Below are 23,997 nucleotides of genomic sequence, written 5' to 3' on the forward strand. Positions count from 1 at the left end.
TTAAAGCTCATTTTTGCAACCTTTCCTTCAGCAGAAATATTAATGGTCTCTTCCTTCTTCCCAGCCAGTTAATTTTTGTGAAATCTTAAGATTCTCATATCTTTGGTTTCTTTACTCTTCTGTTCTCACTGGAATTAGCCACAGGGTTCAAATGTCATGGGGGGAGAGAGACAGATGGACCCAAGATAGACAGGTGAGTACATTTACAAACCATCATTGCCAAAAGCTTCATTTCCTTTGGAAAACAGGCAAAAAAGTTAATGCTACACACAGGAACGTAAAGCACGTTTCTCTTTCCTCCACACCTTTTGCTTTTAACCCCCAATAAACAAGTATGAGGTCATACTAGTCCACATAGTTTTCTGGTAGTTAAATGCTCTCAGTGATCTTCTGACAGGAAGGGTTTTAAGTCTGCTATCTGCTCTTGGGGCACAGGTCTAGCACATGGAGGATGCTAACCACGAAAGGAAAATCCATGGGAAACCATTTCATTTTCTTCAAGTTCTTTCAAGAGTATCTCATGAAAAATTGGATTAGCTCTTTGAGCCTTGCTTCTGTGAATGTTAACGACAATCAGATTTTTCTTTACAGGAACACTGACTAACCTAAAAGATTCCTAGTAAGGCAAAGTAGTATTCCTAAAAACAATACCTTAATGGATAAATTAGACATTTTTTTATTCTGATTTGGATCTGTAGATGTGCAGCAATGTTTATGATGTCTCATGGCAGGAAGATGCTGAAGTGCTGGCCAGAGCCAAGATCACCACAGACACACAGCCAGCTGCCAGGGCCACTGCAATACAGTTGTTTACCTGCACCAGACATGCACTGGATTTGTTAGTCCCAACCATGTCTTGAGCAAACACTTCCAAGCATTTTCTGATGCAGGAACTAATTTTTATGTTAAATATCCAGTTCATTTTACTTCATCCTGACTCCAGTTTTAGAGAATAAAAGTTACTGCATCGTTATGTTCCTGGTTCATTTATACAAACACTTGCAATATAATACAGATACAGACATTATCAATATATTGAATAACAGAAGGAAACAATTGTAAATCAATCATAGGCCTCCATAGGAAGTTCCCATGCTCAAGTTCCTAGGAAGATCAATTCACATTTATTTGGATGCCTGAACATGGACTGAAGAGCATAAGGGTTCACAGACATACACACCTGTCGTGTGTTAGCTGAACCAGACTACAGAGCTTTCAGCTTCTGACCAATGTAAAAAATACTCATCCAGGTTTACTCCATGATGAAAAAAATATCAAACATCATTCATTAGCCACAGGCTAAAAGAACACATGTGGACAACTGGCTGAGGTCACCTGACGCAAAGTAAGTTGACAAGAGATTGCAAACTGATTGTGAAGCTGCGGTCAGATTTAAAGGATCCGGATTTGAAAATGCTGGCTTTTATATCCAACAAAACAAAATCTGAGCACTAAGGCTCTCTACCAGTGCTGACTACTCACTGTCTTCAAGGGTCCGCAGGAGCTGGGGTGTGCTTCGTGGTCCATCGCCAGGCGTGGTGAAACACAGAACTGATGTATAGTAAGTAGTATATTTCTTCAGGTTGGTGATGCAGCCACTATGAACGCCATGGAAGTCTGGAGCAATGGTGACCACAGTCACAGTCTCTGGAGCATCCGCTGTCCATGCTAGAAGCTAGAAAATTTAAACCTGGATGAGCTCTCATTAGAAGTTGCGTCTATTTGGAATCAGAGTATGCTTGGCTGCCAAAACCATCTTAATCTGATTGTAAAAAACCAAGCAATGCTGTTAAACTACTGTCAGCTTTGATGCTGAACAGATGGATATAACACTGTTACTACGATAACTGGAGGGATGTGTGTAATACTCACTAGTGATGGGGGATATACTGATACCATGGAGGTACTGCAATTCTCCACGTCTCATTGTCTCAATGCCAAAATTATTGCAAATTATTATTTGTATGACATGAGCCTTTTGTCTCTCTTTGAGCTGCTCTGACTAGGCTGGATGGTCTCTGCTGCTGAAAGGAAGCTGAAGGAGGAAAAGAATTTTCAGTTCTACTCTATGATACACACGCTTTATCTTATTTTGGGGGTCCTTTAAAGATCCTGCCGGCTGGGGAGGCTGGCTGGCTCACACACACATACACAGATCTTCCCTCCCCTCCTACAGCGCCCTCAGCATCCCGCTGACCAGCCTTGCCTGGCAGGCTGGGAGCACCGATGCGGTCAGTGCCTTGGGATACCTGCACAGAATGATTCAAGCAGTTCTGGAACTACAGAAAGAATAGAAAATGGTTGGTGATTACTACAATTTTCAACCCCTCGGTTACAGGGGTTAGACTCCCAAATACATTTTCCTGCATTTAAAATAGCACGCTTGTCAGATGTGCTCAGTTCTTCCAGGTTTCATTCATCGCTAGCAGATCTTCTGGGTGATCAATATTTTTCAGAGTGGGATATCTTACGTGTAGGTACCTAAATGAGGACTTAAAAAATTCATTTTTTGGTAAATGACTTTGAAATTTTAAAACAATTTTTGAAATCACCTTAACAGCTTAGGAGTCTAAGGCTTTAAAGTGCATATGAAATTTTTATTTTATCCAGAAATCCTTATCATGTGGCTTATATCAGCTTGTTAAAATTCTAAGCCTTACTCAGTATCTGTGTAAATCGTGCAACTCTTATTGATTTCAGGCTCATAAACATGGATAGATGCTTGAAATTAATGAGCCATATTTGACACACTTAGCCAATGTCTATAGTTTCTGATAATCAGAAAGCACAGTTCGAGGACTATAAGGAATAATTTTGTTAGGAATATTTCATATTTGAAAAGGTGCACTTTACGACTTCTTGAAATGCAAATAAATTTCAAAGAAAAGATAAAATGGAAAATGGTTGATGGGATAGTAAGTTTAAATTTCTTTTCTAAATCACCTTTGTGGATTACAATTGGCATTTATAACTTTGGAGGACTAAACTTCTCTTTTTTGAGTACATTTCATTGCATGTTCTTCAGGAAATGCAGGTGAACAATTCTGTCAAAGGGAAAAATGGATTTAGTTCTTAAAAACCCAAAAGCCTAGCTTTGACTACTAGTAATTTATAAATCATACACAAAACATATGCTATAACAGTAACTGACAGAAATGTTTTCACACAGTCTTTGTACTGCAATTCACAATCCCTATGAGAAACTGGAATGATAAAGCTGTTGCAATCTACTGCAAAGAAACCCAAAGAGAAATGTTGATAATTTCAAAAGTTTTTACTGACCACTGACAGATACAAATTACAATTTTAGTTATTTTATACCACCACTAAAGAAACCGAAACATTAGAGGTAGCTTATGCAATGAGACAAAGAATCTTTAAACAGAAACTCTGTTTCAGTAAAACAAAGAATAAAAATCTAAACTATGGCTTTTGAAAATCTGACTGAGCTCACCAAGCTTGGACTTGCACCAGAAAATTATAGTGCACTGCAGTCCACTGAGCCCAAAAAGTGCTTTTATTCTCCGGAGTCTGAACAGAAGCCAAGGAGAGAGAGAGTGTGTGTGTGCGCGCGCATGTGTGTATGCGTGCAGGCAGGCAGGCATGCGTGCGGGCGTGCTTGTGTGTGTGTGTATTTATCTCTACACACGCCCACCCCTGCAGCCCTGTCAGTCACCTACTTTTGAGAGCTGGTTCTGTCTCTGGGGAAAACAGTCATACACAGCTACACGCATATAATACTTCAGCAGTGGGATTCTGAAACCACCGCTGTTCTTCATGAGAAACATATAGATCTGGGCAAACCCACTAGAACTCCCATGCGTAACTTTGTCTTAGCTTCTTCATCGCTTTGAGACATTCTTAGAGAAGGATCAAGTCTTCTCAAGCTTCTTACACCCACCTACAATCCTGCAATACACTGCTTGTCTTCTGAACTCCACATCCTTCTCAGCCCACTCCATGTTCCTTCACCCAACACCTACATCGCCCTTCTTCCTCCCTGCTTGTGAAACACACCTGCCTTCCCCTCCCCTGCCCTGTGATTACTGAGAGATTTCCCTTCGTTCTTTCTGTGAATGCTTTTAAACCCTTCGTTCATTATGCCCCTACTGCCGAACCTTTTGAGGAGTTTCTATTAAGCAGTCCTTCCTGAGAGACAGAAATAAACCACTCCAGCTACCTCCTTAGCATACACTCCACTGGTCAAAGTACCAACAAGTGCTCTGTTAAGCACTCTTTACTCTGCGTACTGTAATAGGTATTGCCAGTTGTCCCATCAACAGGGGCTTACCACGCTACCTCCATGTCATCAAGCATAATTAATACATTTTACATTTCTTAAATCTCCCAAATCATCACAGTGGGGAAGTTAAGAGAAACATTTAGTGGGATGCCTTGGTTCCTAATGAAATGAATGGGAATTTTGCATTAGGGTAAAAAGAAATCTCAAGGTAGATTTTCAGCAGCACAACATAACGACCTGTGCAGACTTCCCAAACTCTTTGATGCTGAACTGCTTTTTGGCTTTGGAAATTCTCCAGGTAAATGACAGAGGTATTAGGACTTCTAGCCTACGACATATCCCCTTTTCAGAACTTATAAAAATTGCAAGTGCTAGGAGCAACAGCTGCTCACTTCTCTTTTCGTTTTACTTGCGTAAGCATATAGACATATACACACTGGAAATCTAGTGTCACTTTGGAAATCCAGAGGTTATTAGATTCAACTTTTAACTGTTATATATCATCCTAACTGTTATATACCAGGACTGTTAAGGCAAATGTTACTTGAAGTTACAGAAATCTAGTTTCTATTTACCTTGTATCCTTGGTTGATACCGTTGATGAACTGCTGGGGTGGAGGGTTCCAGAGGAACTGGATGGTTGTGGAGTTCACGGCTTCGACTTGCACGTTCTGCGGCGGAGCTGTAGGCACTGCTCTCGATCAACAGAGAGGGAAACGGGATAAAACAGAGCAGAGGAGGGATGAGGAGACAGAAGACAAAGATGAACTCAGAACCCACTGACTGCCACTTACTCATGTTGTAATAACAACGTCGAGAGAAGGATGCACTTCTTGCGAAAGAGCAACCAGCAATGATTTGGAAAGAAGGGTAATTGGGTTAATTTCTCATTCTGTATTGGAGATTCTTTCAAGGGGAGGGGATGAAATGATTTCTGCAGCTTATTATTCCACAGATGAGTTTCTCAAAGACTTGAGACAGAAGCTAGGTAATGATAGGTGAACACATCTCATTCAATTATCCATGACTGCACAGAGAACGAACAGTTTCAGAGAGAAATTTCTTCAGTCTTTTAATACCGCTCAATTCCCCAGATCAGACCAAGCAAACATGGAGTCCGCACAATTAAAGTTCTAATTGTGAATTATAATCTGGCAAGAGCATCTGTTTATTATTTACTGCTGCTTAAAGAATTAGGATCAGTCATAACACATGCAGTAAAGATTTTTCTTGGGAATTGGAGACGTACTCGTTTCATCTTGATATGATATTCATTCATGTATATTGAATTGATTATATATATTTTGAGCCAGTGCACCCTCTAATCAACTAAAAGTTGCATAAGCATTTTATGCCAAGTATTTAATTAGACAGATGTTTTCTCAATACAAAAGAAAGCATAGCACATAAAGGCATACTGCCTTCAAACAACAAAAAATAACACCTAAGTACTTTGCCATTTAATATAATGTCTCTTTAAACACCTTCCAGGCAATTTCTTCAACTTCTTGCTTTAGGGTGCCATTTCTACAGTTCTCAGAGGAAAGAACACTAATAGACAGATCTATTTTTCTGAAATTACCAAGCTTATAGGAAGTTTAAGAAGAAAACTGCTATTTGAGTATTAAAAAATGGACCAATACACTTTGAGTCCTATAAAAAAAGTTTAATAAAGCTTAAAAAATATTACTATTGACAGTCCTGTGCATTTGTATTCTACAAAAGAGGAACTGTCCACAAGTAGTTTTGAAGCCTGGAAAGCTTTGTTCCTTCTGCTTCCAAGGGAGAATTTCTTCCAAAGCCCAATGACCTATGCTCCCAAAAAGTGTCCACAATTCCCAGTGAGAAAATGGTTTGCTCCATGCTTTTCAAAAACAGGCCATGAACTTTTAAAGCTACAAAGTACTTTCGGAAGATGAGTCTTTGTATGGAGAAGAAATCAAGACATGTGCAAAAATGTAAAAATGCCTCTTTTTTTACTGAAAGCAACATTTGTTTGAAAGAGACGTAAAAAGGCATTATTCTTAACTGGTGTACAAGCTATAGTAAGACTGCAGCCAACAGAGCTAGGACAGCATACGCTTATCAGAGACATCCTAGAAATATCAACAGAGAAAACTGGAGAAACCCTCAAAGATGTCAGCTTTGAAATGACAAGAACATCCACTTTCATGCCCTGTCATTAAAACTCCCTGATGACTATACAATGCCTTGAAAATTCAGCTCTGCACATTTTATTTAATCTCAGAAACTGCATGTTATTCAGCATTTTCTTGCCCTAATTTAAAACCTGATGGCACAATTTATGAACTATGCATAATTATTGAGTTCTAAAACCAGAATTTATCCGATACTACTCTAAATCTTCATTAGAATCTGGGTCCTACTTCCTGCCATGTATCATAACTCCCTGTATGCTTTTGGAAGGTTATAATATTATCTTAATGACCTGTAGACATCATAAAGTTTTCGTAGTTAAGAGATTCACCAAATCATCCTGATATACAGTCATAAATATTAAAGTCACTCTACAGTCATAATGAGGTGCTTTGGCTACAGTCCCCTACTAAATGTATTTTTTCTTATTCATGTTCTTTGATTAAACTGTTTATTATGAGAACCATGACATTTTTCAGTTTGCTTTTGTGTGAAATACTTTGTGTAATTAATGGTTAATGTGATTAAGATTTTTTCAAAAATCAAAATTCTTGCTTTCCTGCATATTTGCATATTCAGATATTGTAACTGTCAGAGATCTGTCACTGCAGAAGAAAACGGTATCAGAAGCCTTCAAGTTAGTTCGTTATCAGAAAGTCACCTGGACACCACTGATCGATCAGTCTCCTGTCAGGAGGCTCAATCAGCTGGGCATCATCCTCTGCACTCATTCTTCTTCCTTCTGTTGAACTGCTACATTACAACTGTATTTATGTGTGCCAGGCTGATTTTGTAACTCTGTTGTACAGAAAATCTGTACGTAACACATACGCTGCCCACTGACAGCCACGCTTGAAGAAATGCAGAACTTTGGCAGTGGTAGGAACAGTCTGGTTTTCCCAGGGTGTAAGAAACCCACAGAGGTGACCTGAGAGAGAACAGTGCAACCACTCCCCGCTGCCTTTATGATTTTCCTGAAACATAGATGAGCATGTGCATTGCTGCTTCATTTCTTTGGGCATTCTTTAGTGAAGGATTCAACGGATGGCTCTACAACAAATAGCCAATTTCCAGTGATTTCATTATCACAATGATTTTATTCTAAGGGTCTGATTAGTCTTATAACTCAAAATATTGTAAAATTTGTTAAGAGAGGAAAAAACCTGCATCAGCAAGCTCCAAGTTTTCATTTGCAGTCCTTACGGTCCTCAAAAAAGCTCAGGCAAACACTTGAGGATAGGTTTCCTACAGTTTTAGAAATGTGGATAGCCAAATGCATTATTTATTTTAAAAGGGAAATATTTTTCTTACATTAGGAGATAATATCCTGAAACAAGAATAAATGATCATAGCACAAAAAGTACCTGCTACAAGAAGAAAAATGGTAAAAATAATGAAGAGAAAACATAAAACCTTCAGTATTGGAAATCAGGATTTATATTACAATTCCTCTTTGGACATCTTTATTGAAAAATCAACATCTGCATCTCAATGAATGCATTTAAAAGATGGAAAGAACATGATCCATCTGATAAGCATAAGCTTAATTATACTGCAGAAGACATAACATAATACATTTTTATATTTTTAATCTGTAAAATACTGGCATTACAATCTCAAATTTACTTCAAAGTGCCAGTATGAAGTTCTCCTTTTATGTCCTGATATTAAAGACTTTCTTGGGTATCTGGACAGTTTTGCATTTAAAAAAGAAAAGAAGTTTGACAGAAGCTAAATCAGAATTGACCTTCTGGTCACGTCAAACTCAAATACTTTTCCACGATCTTGAGTAGTAACTTACTGAAACTGAGACTAACCACATAAAGGTTTTTTTTCTAATTCAGTGGTACGTATCCATCTTCTTCCTACAAGTTTCTTGTTATCAAGCACTACAGAAGCTACCAGTGTCAAACAGGCGTTCCAAGAGTAATCCCCAAGTATTTACAATCTCAGCTTTTAAATCCATACTTCATCATATTTGCAAGTATTCCTAAACCATCTCATAGCACAGACCCATCTGGAAGGCATCTCGGAATCGCAGATCAAAATGGTCAGACAAAACCAGCTGCTACTTTCTTCCCAATAAAGTTCACGTGGTTGGAAATCCGTTAAGAACTCAGCCCCCAGGACGGCAAGTTAACGCACAGCATTCCAAGCAGAAAAGGTCATGGTAGCACTCTAGCTAAAAGCCATTAAAAGGGTTTCACTGACGAGATAATTGAGAGAGGAGAAGGCATTAAGGTTAAGCATGTGTACATGTAATTATTCTGTCTCTAGCTATGTGCAAATAGCATGTAAATCCTGCAGAGATTCTGACAGCCAGATTTACTGGTCTTAAATATAGACCTTCAACTGAGGCATGTAGAAAAGTCTCCTACTCCTACAAAGATCCCGTGCCTCAATAAGGCAGGTTTGGGGAGCTGCGGGATCTCCTGTGTGTGAACATTTGGCTGCTCCTGTAACGTGCTGACCGGCCATGCTGAGCGCCCATCCCGGTGGGAGCTGGGCAGGGTCCTGTCGCAGGGGCACCAGCCCTCCTGTGGAGCCCATTCCCCTGCTCCCCCCGCTGACACCCTCCACTGGGCTACAGACTGCGGCAGGGGCACAGAAAACCTGCTCTCTGCACTTGTATGTGTGCTGGTGTCTGAAATTCAGTCGTGCAGGAGTTGGCACTAATGGGTGAGGTTTGCTGCTGGCAGCTGGGAAATGCCTTTTTACTTCCTTCTATGCCTCTTCCAAGAACAAGATTTTACTTCTCTGTTGAGAGCAGGGGGCCAGGGGCCTCACCGAGACAACTGCTGATTTCCCCACCTTTGTGAAATCATTTACAAAAAAGGCAGTAGATGGGAAATGACACCTAACAGTGGTAAAACCAATCCACAAGTCAGCCACCACAACTCCACCCTGCTTCTGCACAGGAGCAGCTGGGACCCAGGAGGTCACGGATGCCCCACGGCTGTAGGTAGGTGCTCCACAGGATGCCAACCAGGATCTTTGAGATGTTTTTTGCCAAGAAAGCCTAAGGGAAAGCCAAGGGAAACCTAGGGGACACCTAGGGGACACCCAAGGGACACCTCTTTTCACTGCGATAAAATTGAATGGTTGCAGAGGACAGTCCTTATTCAGATACTCTTTTTTTAAAGATTATTCCCTACATAAAGTAGGAAGCTTTCAATTAGGTTTTCTTTAGCTCTTCTGTCTCAGTCTTCCACATTTCCCTGATTCACCTCCTACTGCCTGAGGAAGACACGACTTTGGACCTCACTGAACAGACACGTCTTGCTCTTAGCCTTCTCTCCACACCGTCAAGACTCAGTAGGCTGGTGACTGTCCCACTCTTTTATTCAGGAAGGGCCTTTTGCTAAGACTTTCCTGCCTTTCAATGTGTCCATGCACAGCACAGAAGGGAAAATAATATCAAAACTACGTGTTGAGACCCATTTGGGCCACAAGACTGGCTTTGGGGATACGCATCAAAAGAAAGACATAACACTTCAAGCAGAAACAGAAGTGGGTTAATGTCAATGCAAAGCGCCTAATGAAAGCTACATCTCTACTTATAAATCTCGCCCAAATCTAAGGAGTGGTGGGAGTTCTTCCAAGAAAGCAGTTCAGCAGTATTCATGCTGCTGAGATAAAAGGGACAGACCCAAAGCAATGGATGGAAGCTTCTGCTTTCTCAAATCAGCCTGCAGAAAAAGGTAAATGTGTCCAACAGTACAGAGCAGAGACATCACCACCACCATCCAGAAAGGTATTTATACATCTCACAAATCTCCCAATACCTATTCTTATATGAAAAGGTATTGGGAAACTTTGATTTTTCATATGGCAATGGAAAGTCCTGCAGGACACTGTTTAAATAAGGAAGAATTGCCCTATGCAGAAGGCTGACACAAATCCCTGCAAAAAGTAACATCAAAGTAAGGAACAGCTGGAGAAACTCTGAGGAAGAAAGACCTATATATACAGAGCATCAAAGGATTAGGCTGAATATCACTCTGAAAAGACTTTCAAGATTTAGAGACAGTCAAACTGTCTGACCCTAGCGCTAGGATGTTCAGTGCTTTGCCAGTAAGTCTTTCTGACATTTTATCTCATTGACATTATGTGCCACTTTCTCTGCAAGGTTAGATGTTTCGGCATCTTCTGAGTTTGGCTATATTCTAGAAGTTGATGATTTTCTAAGAGCTTTGAGTAGCTGATTAGTTATCAGTGGCTAAAGCAATGCCAGAGGACTAATGAGGGATTAATAGACTAGGTTCTGGTATAAATCCACAGCTTATATGGCCAGTCAATATCCTCTATGACAAAGATGCCAATGTGCTGATCTGCTCCTGCCAATGGGTTGATCTGCTCCCAGTGTTCATCTCCTCCCAGGCTCTGACTGCATAGCACACTTGATTAATATGAGGTGTTTCAGGTATTTTTTATCTGCAGACAGACAGGTTCTTGCCAGCATAGCTCACATCATTTAATGCATGTCAGAACAGAGACGGTGGTGGTGGTAGTAGGAGAGGGGGATGGATGGGAATGTGTGTCTTTGACATTTATCTCCACTCGTATTAAAATCAGAATATGATTTACAAGGCAGTTTTACACAAGGCTTTTCCTTCCTCCTGCTGGTTTGGTTTAGGAAGGACATTCTGGAGCAAGAAACAGCCACTGGCTTTTCCTTGTCATTTCCCAGCTACAAGAAAGATAAAGGAGTGGGGTTTTGGATGGTAGTGCGTTACATATGGAGACTTGGTATTAATCCAGTTTCAAATGCTACTGATACCAGCCAGGCTCCCTTTTCAACTCAAAATGTAAAAGGCTTCAAACCCTTTGTAGAACACTGTATGCATTTGGTGATTTGCACAGAAACCCAGCAAGGGATTCATTAGGAGATGGAAGCACCCATGAAGTAGTTCTTTAGAACTATTATTAAATACTGATACAAAATAAATAAGAAATATCCAGGTTTTCTTCTGCGTCTACCCACCATTGAGCATTTAGGGAACTACATAAAGACACGCAGGGCATTGCAAGTTATCCTGCAGTCTAAACACTCTTACTGATTAATATGAACACAGGACTGACTACACTTAATTTATAACAGAGGATTTATATCCTTATAAATGATAACAGACAGCCAATCAATAAAGGATGATAATAACAGCACATAATATCAAGGGAAATTAGAGTCAACTGCAGGATTTAAGAAAAAAAGCGTGAAGTCCAAACCGGAGTCTTAATAGATGAAAGGTTAAGGTGCTATGATAGCTTAAAATGTGCAAATAAACAAAGTAATGAATTACAAGTATATTCACAAAAGAGATTCAAATTCTGTGTGCAATCCAATTCTCAGCAGAGATCTGGTCTTTAGTGGGATACAAAACATTAATCCTGGCTGCGAGAAGACCAAAAAACATTTTCAAGGTCTGCTATAAATACTTCTAGAAAGAGGTTGAGTGTGTCTAGACTCCTCTAAACTCTGAGACTTTAAATGCCCTAAGACAAAATATAGTTAGCTTTCTTCTTTAATTGTTGTGATTAATTAGTGCTGCATACAAATAACCTTTTTTTAAAGATCTCCCAACACCTCAAACTGTATCTAATCATGCTGTAACATACTCGTGGTAACAATTAACAAACAACTACATATTCGTCACTAATTTTAAATTAACTGATGTGCTGTAAATCTGCAAGTTTTTAAAATAGTTTAATTGTTTTATGAGCGATAAAGTAGAGACCATGTACTGTCCAGTGCTCAGAATGCAGCACAACCCTGCAATTATGGGAATATACGAAAGCTTTAAGGGCCTGGTACTTAATTATCCTACGGATTTTTATACCAATCTAGAGGTGTAAACATGCTTTACACCGGTTGTAAAAAGTAATTACATATCCTTTTGTTGGTGTAATTTATACTCTTCTTAAAGCACTTACCAGAAAGGTGTGGAGGAGCTGTAGCATAAAAATCAGGGCTTTAAAGATCGTTTTATCTTCCTCTTTGCAAATGTCTGCACCATTCCTGAAATGCTACAAAACACTCTTTCTCCACAGGCTGTGCTTCTCTCCCTGCAGTTTCCTTGCAATTTATTCCACACTATTTCTGTGATTATCAGAACCAATGCAGCTGGTTTACTCAGCTTTTGTCTCCTATATCGCCCAGGCGGCGTACTGCACATCTTGACCACAGTAAACCCAATTCCCTGCCATATTCTCTGAATCTCCTGGCAGAGTAACCTCAGCCCCTGCCTGTCACACGTCCTATAAATCCATCCCATGGAACCACAGCTCTCTTCAGCATTTTTATTTATTACTTATGCTGTGGCTGACTCTGACCTGCAAGTGTGGTAACGTGTCATCATGAGGGTCAACAAAAATAGATAATTTTTGAATCCACTCACAGCTTTTTCTACAGCAGAGAGTAGCAGAGTCTCGTCTTGTCTCTGCTGAGGAATTTGAAATTTGTAGGTGTTTCCTACCCTAAGCTGTTTATCAAATTTGGCTGAAATGACTACTCATTTTACAAGGTGTTAGGAGGGACTATCAGAGAGTGCATCTCCTCCTTCGGAAACCGTGCTGTAAACTCACTATAAAAGATATACTGGACCAATTTGCTCACCTCCCTGTAGAGTGTACTCTGTCACAGGTCTGCTGAATGCTCCCAGCCCAGCTCCGTTGTAAGATGCCACCTGGATCTCATACTGGGTCCAAATGATCAGGTCTTTCACTAAGCAGTAGTTAATTTCTGCACTGGTGATGTTCTTATACTGGTGTTCTCCAGGGAGGCCAGCCAGGCGATACCTACCATATGGGAAGAAAAATTTGCTAGTTAATTAGATGGTATCAATTATAGCAAATATCCGGACTAGCAAAAAAGCTTCCTTTGTGACGAGGCAATATGCAAACTTTTACAGAAAAATTATACAAAGAAAAATGAAAAATAATTACCAAGAACAGACTAACTCCTGATAAGATCATATCATGTTTGACTGCTATAGTATTTATAATCTGATCTTACTGGGATTACATGCTCAATGCTAAACAAAATGGGTATTTTATCCTGTTTTATGGTTGCAGAAAAATTACAGCTTTTTAAACACGGCTTGTCTAGTAAAAGCTGTGATTTAGTAGAAAAAATAGCCCAGATGTGATTTTTATCAGGGTGCTGCTGTAAATCAGCTTGAGAAATGTTTTTTTCCCCTTCTCCTCTGAAATCTGTAAAGGAAGAGCTCAGAGGGCTCTGACCTTCTAGAGTTTCAGGCATTGCCACCCCTGGCTTCCACCAGGATTGACTTCACAGACAGATTAAAATAAGGATGGAATATAGTTGAGGCTGAAGAGTTGGGTTAAGCACTGGAATTCCAGGAGAAGGGCTGTACCAAATATGAGTGAGTGGGAAATATTCTGACAAACTTTCTGCTGAGATGTGGGAAGCTGAAGCACTGAATGTATTTTCCCATGTAAAAACTGCATTGCAGAACACAGAGCCGCTTTGATGTGTCTCTTCAGGCCAATAAACTAGGGGGAAGAACTAAATTATAGAAAACAAACAAGCCTTGCAAATCTGTGAATGTGAATAATACTCTTTGTTTTCCTTCCTTTAGGAAAATGGTACAACGGATGCTTACAATATGCTAATTCACAAAAAAAACAGAAAAACAGAGGCCAAGTAAGGGGCACAAGGCATTACTATTCCATGAAAAAGACAAATATGGAAACTTTTGTATTTTTATTCAACACACAGCTTTTATGCACTCTTACTCATGTTTTGCTTCACAGTAATTGCCAAAAGCTTATTGACACAGAACAATTTCATTGACATCTTACAGTCAGATTTTAAATTCATCTAAGTTAAATTGGTGCAATTTCTATGACTAGACAACTTTGTGTATTTCAGCCATAGATTTTGTTCTAAAGTCTTCTTATAAAGAGATCAGTTCTTAAGCGCTGACAACCCCCTCCCTTTTCTGCTGAGGAGCTGCTTGCCTGACCACTTTTTGGCATACTTAATATTTGTAATGCTACACCAGTGTGATTCCATTTATGAAGTACAAATGGAAATAAAGAAATATCAGCCCTCAGCTGAGTCTATTGAATGTCTTGATCTTTTCCTACTTTATCCAATATCTAACTTTTCCTTTCTTTTGTCTCCTGTGAAGGGCGTATGCTTCCTGGCAAAGTCAATGCTTTGTGTAGCAATGCTCTGTCTCACACCTAGCAGATGAGATGCAGAGTGCTCCTGTGATTTAATCTATAATGCTGTTAGCATGGCAGTCCTCTAAATGCAATACTGCCAGCGAGAAAAAGGGCAGAGGAAGAAGGCCAGTTCAGAAATGTCATGTCTTCATGATTTTTCTCACCATGGACTTTGATGTATACTCCATATGACTTGTGCAGTGCACCTTTGTTTTTAAAGATCAGGTGTTCCATCAATTTAGTATCTTGCATGTCTGGAGTGCTGGATCTCTGGGACACATGGTGGGTTTCATTTTGTTATGTCCTAATTCTAGGGAAATCAGTGCAGGAAGACTTTTCTTCAGTGCACATTGCTGTGACTGCACAATTTGACTTGGAAGAACAACCTGGTTTATTACCTGGGACAGTTGTGCTTTTACATGATAATCTTAAATTCCTGTCAAATAAATGGTTTCTCTGCTCTGTAGTCAAGACAAAGCATGTAGACGTCAAAAATATTCACAAATTGAGCATAATGAATATGATCACTCTCTATTAAAATGGAAAGAGATGTTACAGCGAGGACAGGGATCAATTATGCTGATAGATGTTGTAGAAAATTTTAAAGTTAAACATTATTGAAAACGCTATATGGAGAAAACAGAACAGATTGCCAGAAGTAGGAGGCTACAGGATTGCTTTCTCAAAGGACATAACGCTGCCACTGGGTAAGACGCGTTGGGAATAGCTAATGAATTAATCCTATTATTGAGCAGACCAGTTTGAAGGAAAGAACTGTATGAGCAACAGTTGTACCCTCTGCAAATAGGTACCCAAGTCTCATGACAAGATTCTAGCTACAGACAGAAGTTAAAGCACCTTTTCCAACCTGTCACTGGTGACTGGCACAGCTTTCAAACTGAGTCCAGCTCTCAGAACTGCAGGCACTCGCACAAGTGGCTCACCACCGTAATAGGCTCTGTGCAGGTGACAGGGAGATTAACAGACTTTGACTCTGCCTGCAGAGAGAAGGAACTTTCCAGCACTATTTTGGGAGCTCACCAACACTCTTAACATCACAAAAACATTTCTATCCATGCCAGCAAAAGTAGGAGCACAGCATGAACAGGATGTTGGCATTTAAACTGCAGCATAGTTATCTTTTAGCAGGTCTGGAGGACACTGTAATAAAAATGTCAGCAGCCTGCCTACAATAGGCTGTAACAATCGCTTGGAAATATGTCGGTGGTGGTGCAATGCTTGGGAGTTTCCCACAAAAGCTTTAATTTAGACAATGCCTCCTTTACTAAAGGTGTGGCCCTAGCTGGCTGCTAGCACTGCAGGATGTGTAGGATGCCAAGTGAGCAAGTAAGCTGTAGCTGAATTGGGTAGGAGTGAATAACTGAGTCCCCCAAAAAATTACGAAAGGGAAATGCTTTGCGAAGTCTCCCAATGTGGCAACACCCTTTCCAACAGAGTAAATCCTGTAAACAGAAAGACTGGATGAATTCAGGATACCCAGTTATTCACCTGAATTTGTTCCTCATTAATAAATACGGATGGGGCTGCAAGAATCTTACTCACCCGACTGATTTTCAAAACTCAGCCAAGGTCTGCCATGAAGCATCTGACCTGTCATTCCCTCTCTCCATTTTGTTTGGCACAAAACTGAAGTTTATTGATTCTATTTTTGCTCTTCCACAGTGCAGCAGCCCTGTTGTGTCTTTGATAAATTTAATTAACCTTTCTAGCAGGAAGTTAAGATTTTAATAAGCAAACATACATCCGCAATGCATAGGCTGCGCTGTACCAACTTCCTATGTGGACATTTTAAGTACCTGGTGCTTCACTTTGAAAATGGAAAAAAGCTATATGGATGTTGTCTGGGAGCTAGTCCGCTCAACGGAGCTAACAGAGACCCCAGCTCACTGACTCTCTAGTACAGACAGAATTTAAGTGCCTGCACCCTTGTGGCCACTTGAACAGAGTTTTTTTCTCACTTGTAATAAATCAGGGCAGCCACAGCATTTGTAAATAATTTACTGGAATTAGAAACAAGTTTTAATACACTCTTAAGTCACACCATCCTGAATTCCCTCATGCACCCACGGCTCTATCTCCAGACCTCCTGGGTTAGGAAATTACTTACCTTAGGATGTACCCATGAAGAACTCCATTATGTTCACTCTCGGGAGGAGGTTGCCACTGGACCATGATAGACTGATTGGTGCGCCCGCTGGCCACTATGTTTTTAGGTGGGGCACTGGGGGGCTCTTCGGGTAGCATCAACCTAAGTACAAAAGAATGCGATGGAGGTGGGTGTTGAAATAAATGCTAGATAACATTTCTATTTCATGTATCCACTTCATGTGAACCAGTTTCTTTTATCAAAGTCTGATGACTAGAAAGAAATATAACACTGATCAAGCTGCTGAAGACATGCATGAAATAGTTACAACAAATCAACGTAATAGGAAATCAGTTAAGCAAGCAACAAGACAGACAGCTGAGGTAACCTTATTCTCCCTGAAAAACCCAGGCTGCTACAACTTCTTAAAAAGATTACAAGCCTGAATGAGTTAGAGCTCAGGTCCAGTGTCTGTGACTCCTTCCAAATTGTTTCCTTCAGCTCTTTCAATATTTTTCATATCAAACTCTTACATTTTGAAAAAGCCATTTAGAGTTCAGCTGTTCTGCAATTCAAGTTCACAGCAAGCTTTGGTTCACAGAAGAAGGGGGGATGCATTTGAAACTAAATTTGATGAAGCCATCCTTCTATGTCACATCTGGGTAAATTCCAGAAGTGACACTGCAATGATTGGGTGACTGCTGTACTCCTGCCCGGGCTCATTGCTGGGGCTTAGCACAAGAACAAAAAAACCACATTTCCAAGATTCTGCTCAATTGGCACTCCAGAAATAGGAGGGCACCTCTCCCATCGTGTGCTGATACCCTGCATCACCTAATTGCCATTATCACCAATTACTGACAGAAGAGATCTGGGCAATGCTTACTGCTCCATTCCCCCGTTACTGTGCAAAAGATCACTCTTTTATTCATTCACAATCAATCAGCTGCTTTTTTCCTCCCAGTAGTTCTAGGTTATTGTGCCTTTAGTACACAGCTATTTATTTTTACGGTACCTGCTGGTCTCGGAGCTGTACTGGCCCTTTCCCACCTGGTTAACCGCACAAACCCTGAACTGGTAGGTGCGGGCTGGCGTCAGTCCGCTCACAGCAACACTGGTCATCTTTGGGTCAAGGTTTGAGAGGTGAACCTTCCAGGGAGAATCTGTTGGAACAATTTACATGTGAAAAAAAAGATGGAAATGCTCGTTAAAAGCTCTGCAGGAGGGAGAGAATGCCTCTGCCTGCTCAGAGCTCTTTGTGCTCGTTTTCCTCAGAGGAACTTCGGGAAAGAAGTTTCTTTTCAGCAGAAGAAACCTTCCTGTCAACCCACACGGTTATGCAGATTGCACATTTGTCTACTGGAAAGTGATGCTGCACATGTCATGGCATAATAAATAAAAACTATATTCATTAACATTTTAATAAAAGAGGAAACAAGCATGATAAAGACAGATGGGCTGTGTATTTCACAACCCATCTGTTTGGCAGGCCATTACACCACCACACCCATGAGTGGCTCTGGTGGAAGGACTGTAATGAAATTCACAGGCAGTTTGGAATATCTTCCTACCCAGCTTGCAAGCAGGTGTAGAAGCGTGACTCTCTCTGCCAAATCAGCCCTTTACTGTAAGACCTGAGAAAGCTTCTGCTGCAGATTCTACATGTCTGCAGTGGGGTGGGTTTTTTTTTGTTTTGGTTTGGGTTTTTGTTTGTTTGTTTTTGTTTGGTTTTTTTTGTTTGTTTGTGGGTTTGTTTGGGTTTTTTTTTGGTTTTGTTTTGTTTCCTGGAGACACTATATGGCATTTGGTCTAATAATTTCCCAGGAAGATTCCCTGGTATAAACAGCCCTGGCAGCACTATAAAACCCTCACTGTCAGTTCACACACTTGACATCCCGAGCTCCTCTGATGCCCGAATTACATTTTCAAGTTTTCAGAGAGGTCAGAAATGAACGCGCTGAAAATTAAATATCCTGACTTCTCTTCTTCACAGCCTGCTATCATATATTCCCCCTGAAGTCATGACTGAAATAGTTAGGGAGAGGTGACATTTGGTCTGTGTTGCAACAGTACAGCAATGGAATCAGTCAATTTAAAGATTTGTTCAGTATTTAAATAATACCAGCTGTTTTCATGCTCCCCGCTCAAAATTACTAACACTTCTGGAAATTACTAAGGAGCTAGCTGTAGATTTTGGCAACGTATCTGTGCATGTTGCTCATCAGAAGTGCACTGCAGCTCCTGGCAGGTCACCTAGACGTCTGCCTGAAAATGAAGATGAGATGTCCCAAAAGTGGAAGGCTGCTAAACTTCACACCAAGACGTAAACCACTCATTTAGTGCTTTTCTGGCACATTCCTTAGCAAGTTTAAGTCCTCTAGGGTGTGATGCCAGTCGGGCTATAAACATTGCATCTTTGAATTACTCACAATATATCTATTCTAGTAACAGCTTTCCAAGAACAAAGTTTTCTTAACAGGAAAATGGACACTGCATTATACTGGGAATGCCAGAGAACGACAGTTGCATGGCAGTCAAGTTCCATCCTCACCAGTCGTTGATGATTCACCAGCGGTCACTTCGGCTGCAAGATCTCGACAATAATTCACCTTAGCCGAGCGCTGAACTTCTTTTAGAAAGACCTTAGAGGAAGCACACCTACGCTATCTAGAAAAGCGCTGGTTCGGAGTTGTTTTGCACCCTAGTTCCTTCTGAATTGCATCAAGCTTCCCTTGAGACTTCACAAACAACTGTTTGTAACTGTTTGTTACAGCCAGAGTGCACAGCAAGAAATCAAAGTAAGCCGAAGTTAAGGCATGGCTGCTTTAGTACATCACCTGAAGCAGCTTCCTGAGGAAAAAGGAAGAGCAGACACCAACAAGAGAGTGAAATACCCTTGTACGAGCTACCTGGGTAGTGGTCCACTTCCTAGAGCATTTCATTTGCTTACTGCTAGTGTAAACACCACCTGAGAGTGCTTAACCCAAGCAGCTCAATGTAGTGAGCAGTTTGATTCAACAACAGGGCCTATTAATCTCTTCAGCACCTTGGGGCTTTGCTCTGTTTATATGCTGCATTTGTAGAATACTTTATTAATTCTTTTTCCTCTCCTGGTGGAAGATAAAAGATCTGGCAGGAAGAGAGATTAAACTGAAAACTAATATAAACGAAGCCTATTCATCTCCTGGGCACTCTGATTCGTAAAGGAAGATGGTTTGGGGAGGATTTGCTTGCTCATGGAGCAGTGGATACAGTGAGTGTGCAGAGTATCTTTAAAATTTAAATGTCAAGTCTTTTTTTTTTTCTTTTGACAATCAATAAACTAAACATTTCAAAAAGCTATTCTCCTCCCTTAAACACACAACAACCCCCTGAATTGTACAGAAGCTTGTTTTACTGTAGAGAAGAGTAATTCTGACACTGGAAACATGCCATAAAATTTTCAACACCGACTCTTTTCTCCTCCAGGGTTGACTGTCACTTGCTTGTCCCAGAAAGCCTGGAGGAGCTCCATAGTGACAAAAGACTTGCCAGGTCAAACTATTAAATAAGCCCCTGTTAGATTGAACAGACTGTGCTAATCCTTCATTTAATTTAAGCTGCCCAGAATGTACTCTGGGCTTTGCTTGCTTGCTCTTCCACCGAAATTGCTACTGGCTGAAAAACTTCCATGTTTAGCTATCGTCTTAAGGTTATTGGGCATTTTGAATTAACTCTGATTGCCTCTTCAAGTTAATTTATTAGAAACAAAGACTGTCACAGGCTACTCTCTAGTTTACAATGTGATTTTGAGGGTTTTAGAAATTACTTTTGTTCTGTCAAAATGTTTGGATGCACGTGTGATATGTTTAATAACACTGGTTACTCACCAAGAGGCATTTCTTCTGTATTTCCCTTTGTACTTTACAATTCATGCATTAATTGCAAATTTCTCAAAAGTCATTTCTAATTTGATATTACAGATTAGATCTATTGCAGAAAGCTGATTTTTGCAGGTTTGGAGTACATTTCCATCTCTTTCCTTCTCCAGAGGGTTTTGCATAGACGGTAGTATTAGAATTTGCTGTACTGCTGGAGTTTACTGAATTAATCTTTCAAATTTTCATGACAATCTGATTTGAAAAAAGTTCAAATAAAAATTAAGTGTCTCACCCTTCATTTGGTAGGGCTTCAGCAAGGTCTACCAATGGCCTGAGGAGTATCTTTTCACACAGTCATACATAGATCTGAGTAACAGTCATAATGAACAGCATAGTTTTACTTCCATTTTTGCAAAGATTTGTCAATGTGTTCAATTTCTATCATTTGAATGTTCCTACCAAATTCAGGATGACAATTCGTAGGTTAAGTTAAGCACGTATAGATGCTTTTCATAGGAGCTTTTATTACATCCTCATTGGCACAACATGATGAATCTGAGTTATACCTTTATATCACACAGCACAGATATCCCAGATTTTCTCAGCAGGATCCTTTAAGTATTAATTCATTTATTCAATTAAAAAACTATTCAGAATATTTTTTCATTAACCCCTGAAATCTAAACTTCTTTGGAATAAGCTAAACATATCCCTTTCTAACTCCACAAAGATACTTCATTGGAATTCCTAGGTATATCACAACAGGGGCTAAACAGGTCATGAAACATCCAAACTTATATTAGTGCAAATGACAGCAATGCATGGTACTATTTATTTGAAAATCCTATTTCAAATTAAGGTTCACATTTCTGGCTCTGTGTGGGCAGGAATACTTAATGAATGTGTTTGTCTAGAACTGTGTTTTCCAAATTAGATTATAAATTTGCCCCCAAATGTTTAAGGCCATATGTCTCAAGTCACCCCTAGACAGAATCTACTGTGAATACTTCTAATGTGAGAATTATTGCATTGTGCCAAATACATTTTTTTTAAAAATTAGGTGACTAGAGTCGTTCATATTTCCAGCAATTTATATGCACAATCTGCCACTGTTTTTTTCCTCTAATTAAAATAAGGTTTTAATATCTCTTTACTGAATTGGTATTAATGAAAAGGAGTTCTAATCTATGCCAGGTGGAGTGACACGCCTCTCTCTAACACAGCTAGTAATTAGTCCCCTGAAATTTACACTCATTATTTTGAACCCTCTTCAGCTATTTCTCAGAAACAGATACTGTTATTATGTATTCATTTATGGTACGTGCTTCAAAATGTACAATAGATCCTAAAGCTATTAGAAAATTATTCAAAGCAAAATAGCTAAAAACCCGAACAAAACTAGGCTGCATTTTGGCACCTGTAACTGCAAAGCACAACACATGTATTAAACCTCCACAGAACCAAGAACAAAGTCTCCTGGGCAGCTTTGCTAACTGGAAAATAAATCATAATTCTCATGTCCCTGCCTAACCTTTACATGTATGAAAGCAAGTGGGGATGGGGATGCTGAGCATATTGCACTGTCGCTGACAGTGAAAGAGCTGATGAGACACAAGCAGATGAGCTCGTGGAGGGCATATGCCGACTCCTTGACAGTTGCTCTTTCTGCAGCACAAACAGGACCGACAGCAAACCTGAAAGGAAATTTTCTTTGAAAAGCAAAGAGAGATTCTGCACAGTCGTATCAGACAAAACTATACCTACACAAGATCAAGTGTCAGCTTTGTTCACAAACATCACTTGGGATGGGGGGGAACAAAGGAAAGGTGGTGTTTTCCGAAGGAGTAGGAGGTCTGCAGAAACTAGATATTAACCACACACTACCGAGATCAAAATAACTGAAAAACAAACACTTCCAGAAAAGAAAAACCAAAACAAGACAGTGACAATATGTAGACATTACAGTCAGCTTTCCAAACCAAAGTCACTGTTGACATTGTTCTACTATTCTGTTGGTACCTGCAAAGCTGAGCAGTAACATAAGAAATGAGAGAACACTGCAACAGTGGAATATTCAAGGGCTTAACTTCTTCTCTGTCCTACTTCTGAGTAACCATTCAGATGGTATATACGTAAAATCAAGGTAAACAAAGACAAAACCTGAAAGGACAGCAAGATCTAGAGTATTTCTGGGAGTTAAGATGCTCAATTCACAACAAACCCAGTCTGTGTTTGTTTTTTTGCAGCTGCAAGCTTGCTGAAGTACATATACCTATGATTTGTGATAACGAGACTCAGTGGTGGATTGCAATGCCATCAGCCAAAATTATTGGATCGATCACAGAGTGAGCAAGGGTTCACAGGATCCTGTGGAGTTCTGAGGGACTGTCTGCATGATTTCTGGAGAACTATTGTTGGCTTTTGCTGAACCTTCTACAAATTTCAGTGAACAAATTACAGCATTTTAAAACGATGGCACATTTACCCCATTCCTATACTAGAACAACTGCAAAGCACCTTTGCTAGAAAGGCACTTGAAGACCTTTCAAACTTCTCCTGGCACTGAGCAAGCTTGCCTTTTCTTTTAGTGACTCTTCCCAACCAACACAGCCAGCTGTGGACCCCAGTACATACGTTCTGCCCGCTCTGTGCTGTCTCTGCGTAAATACAGCTCTAGTACCTTTGCATCATGTTCCCAGGCTGGGGCTTTATTAGCTTGTCATTGTCAAAGCCACTGGGAAACATGAAACACAAGGGTAACGTCCTTGGGTGAAAGAATAGGTAAGGAAAAGCAAAAAGGCAGTTACTGGCCTGCTGTTGATAGCAGAGGAAGAAGAGAAGAGTAAAAATAAAAAAGAAGGTCACGATAAAAGGGTAGAGACAGAGCATGAGTGCAGAACACTGACTTTTCTCAGTCATTTGTTAAAAAAAGATCAGGAGTCTTGGCTTGAAAAGAACTGTTTTAAGGATAGCAGTCCTGGGCATGAATTGGGATTGCTGCTAGGATTAGAATACTGCACTTTGCTTAACAGATGTCAAGATCATCAGTTCTGGGACCGCCACATCTGAAAAGTTATGCACTCCAGCCTGCAAAGCAAAAGGGTTGTATGTGATCTGAAGCTCAAGTTTCATCTCAGGCTGTCTGTGTGGCAAAACAAAACGCCTCTAGATAATCAGAAATCAGGACTGTTTCACATTCAGTTATGCAGTGGCTAATTTCCACATGTCAGAAAAAGTGATGCTCTTAATTTTTTCATCAAGAATCAATTGTTGGGCTTGAATTTCCAGCTCCTAGGGTGATAGAGATTAGAAAATATTGCCAAGGTGACTGATTTCCATATAACCTCATCTTTCCATCAACTCCTAAAGAGGCATTAGCAATATCCCTGAATAACCTTGCAAACTGAGAGCCGCAAAGGACCAGACATACCGCATGACAA

At 40.1% G+C, this 23,997-nt stretch overlaps 1 protein-coding gene across 4 annotated transcripts in view; it reads right to left on the bottom strand.

Moving 5' to 3' along the window:
* The window catches only part of SDK1 (sidekick cell adhesion molecule 1), a 412,574-nt gene that overhangs the window by 105,836 nt on the left and 282,741 nt on the right, over positions 1-23,997 (bottom strand). For all 4 annotated transcript variants that reach the window (XM_055708535.1, XM_055708536.1, XM_055708537.1 and 1 more), the window contains 5 exons: positions 17,713-17,860; positions 16,719-16,859; positions 13,014-13,195; positions 4,819-4,934; positions 1,483-1,675 (listed from right to left, as the gene is read on the bottom strand). In XM_055708535.1, coding sequence (XP_055564510.1) covers positions 1,483-1,675; positions 4,819-4,934; positions 13,014-13,195; positions 16,719-16,859; positions 17,713-17,860 — 780 coding nt within the window. The remainder of the gene's footprint in view (positions 1-1,482; positions 1,676-4,818; positions 4,935-13,013; positions 13,196-16,718; positions 16,860-17,712; positions 17,861-23,997) is intronic.

Source organism: Falco cherrug, chromosome 4 (assembly GCF_023634085.1).
Source record: "Falco cherrug isolate bFalChe1 chromosome 4, bFalChe1.pri, whole genome shotgun sequence".
In the NCBI taxonomy this organism is placed as follows: Eukaryota; Metazoa; Chordata; class Aves; order Falconiformes; family Falconidae; genus Falco; species Falco cherrug.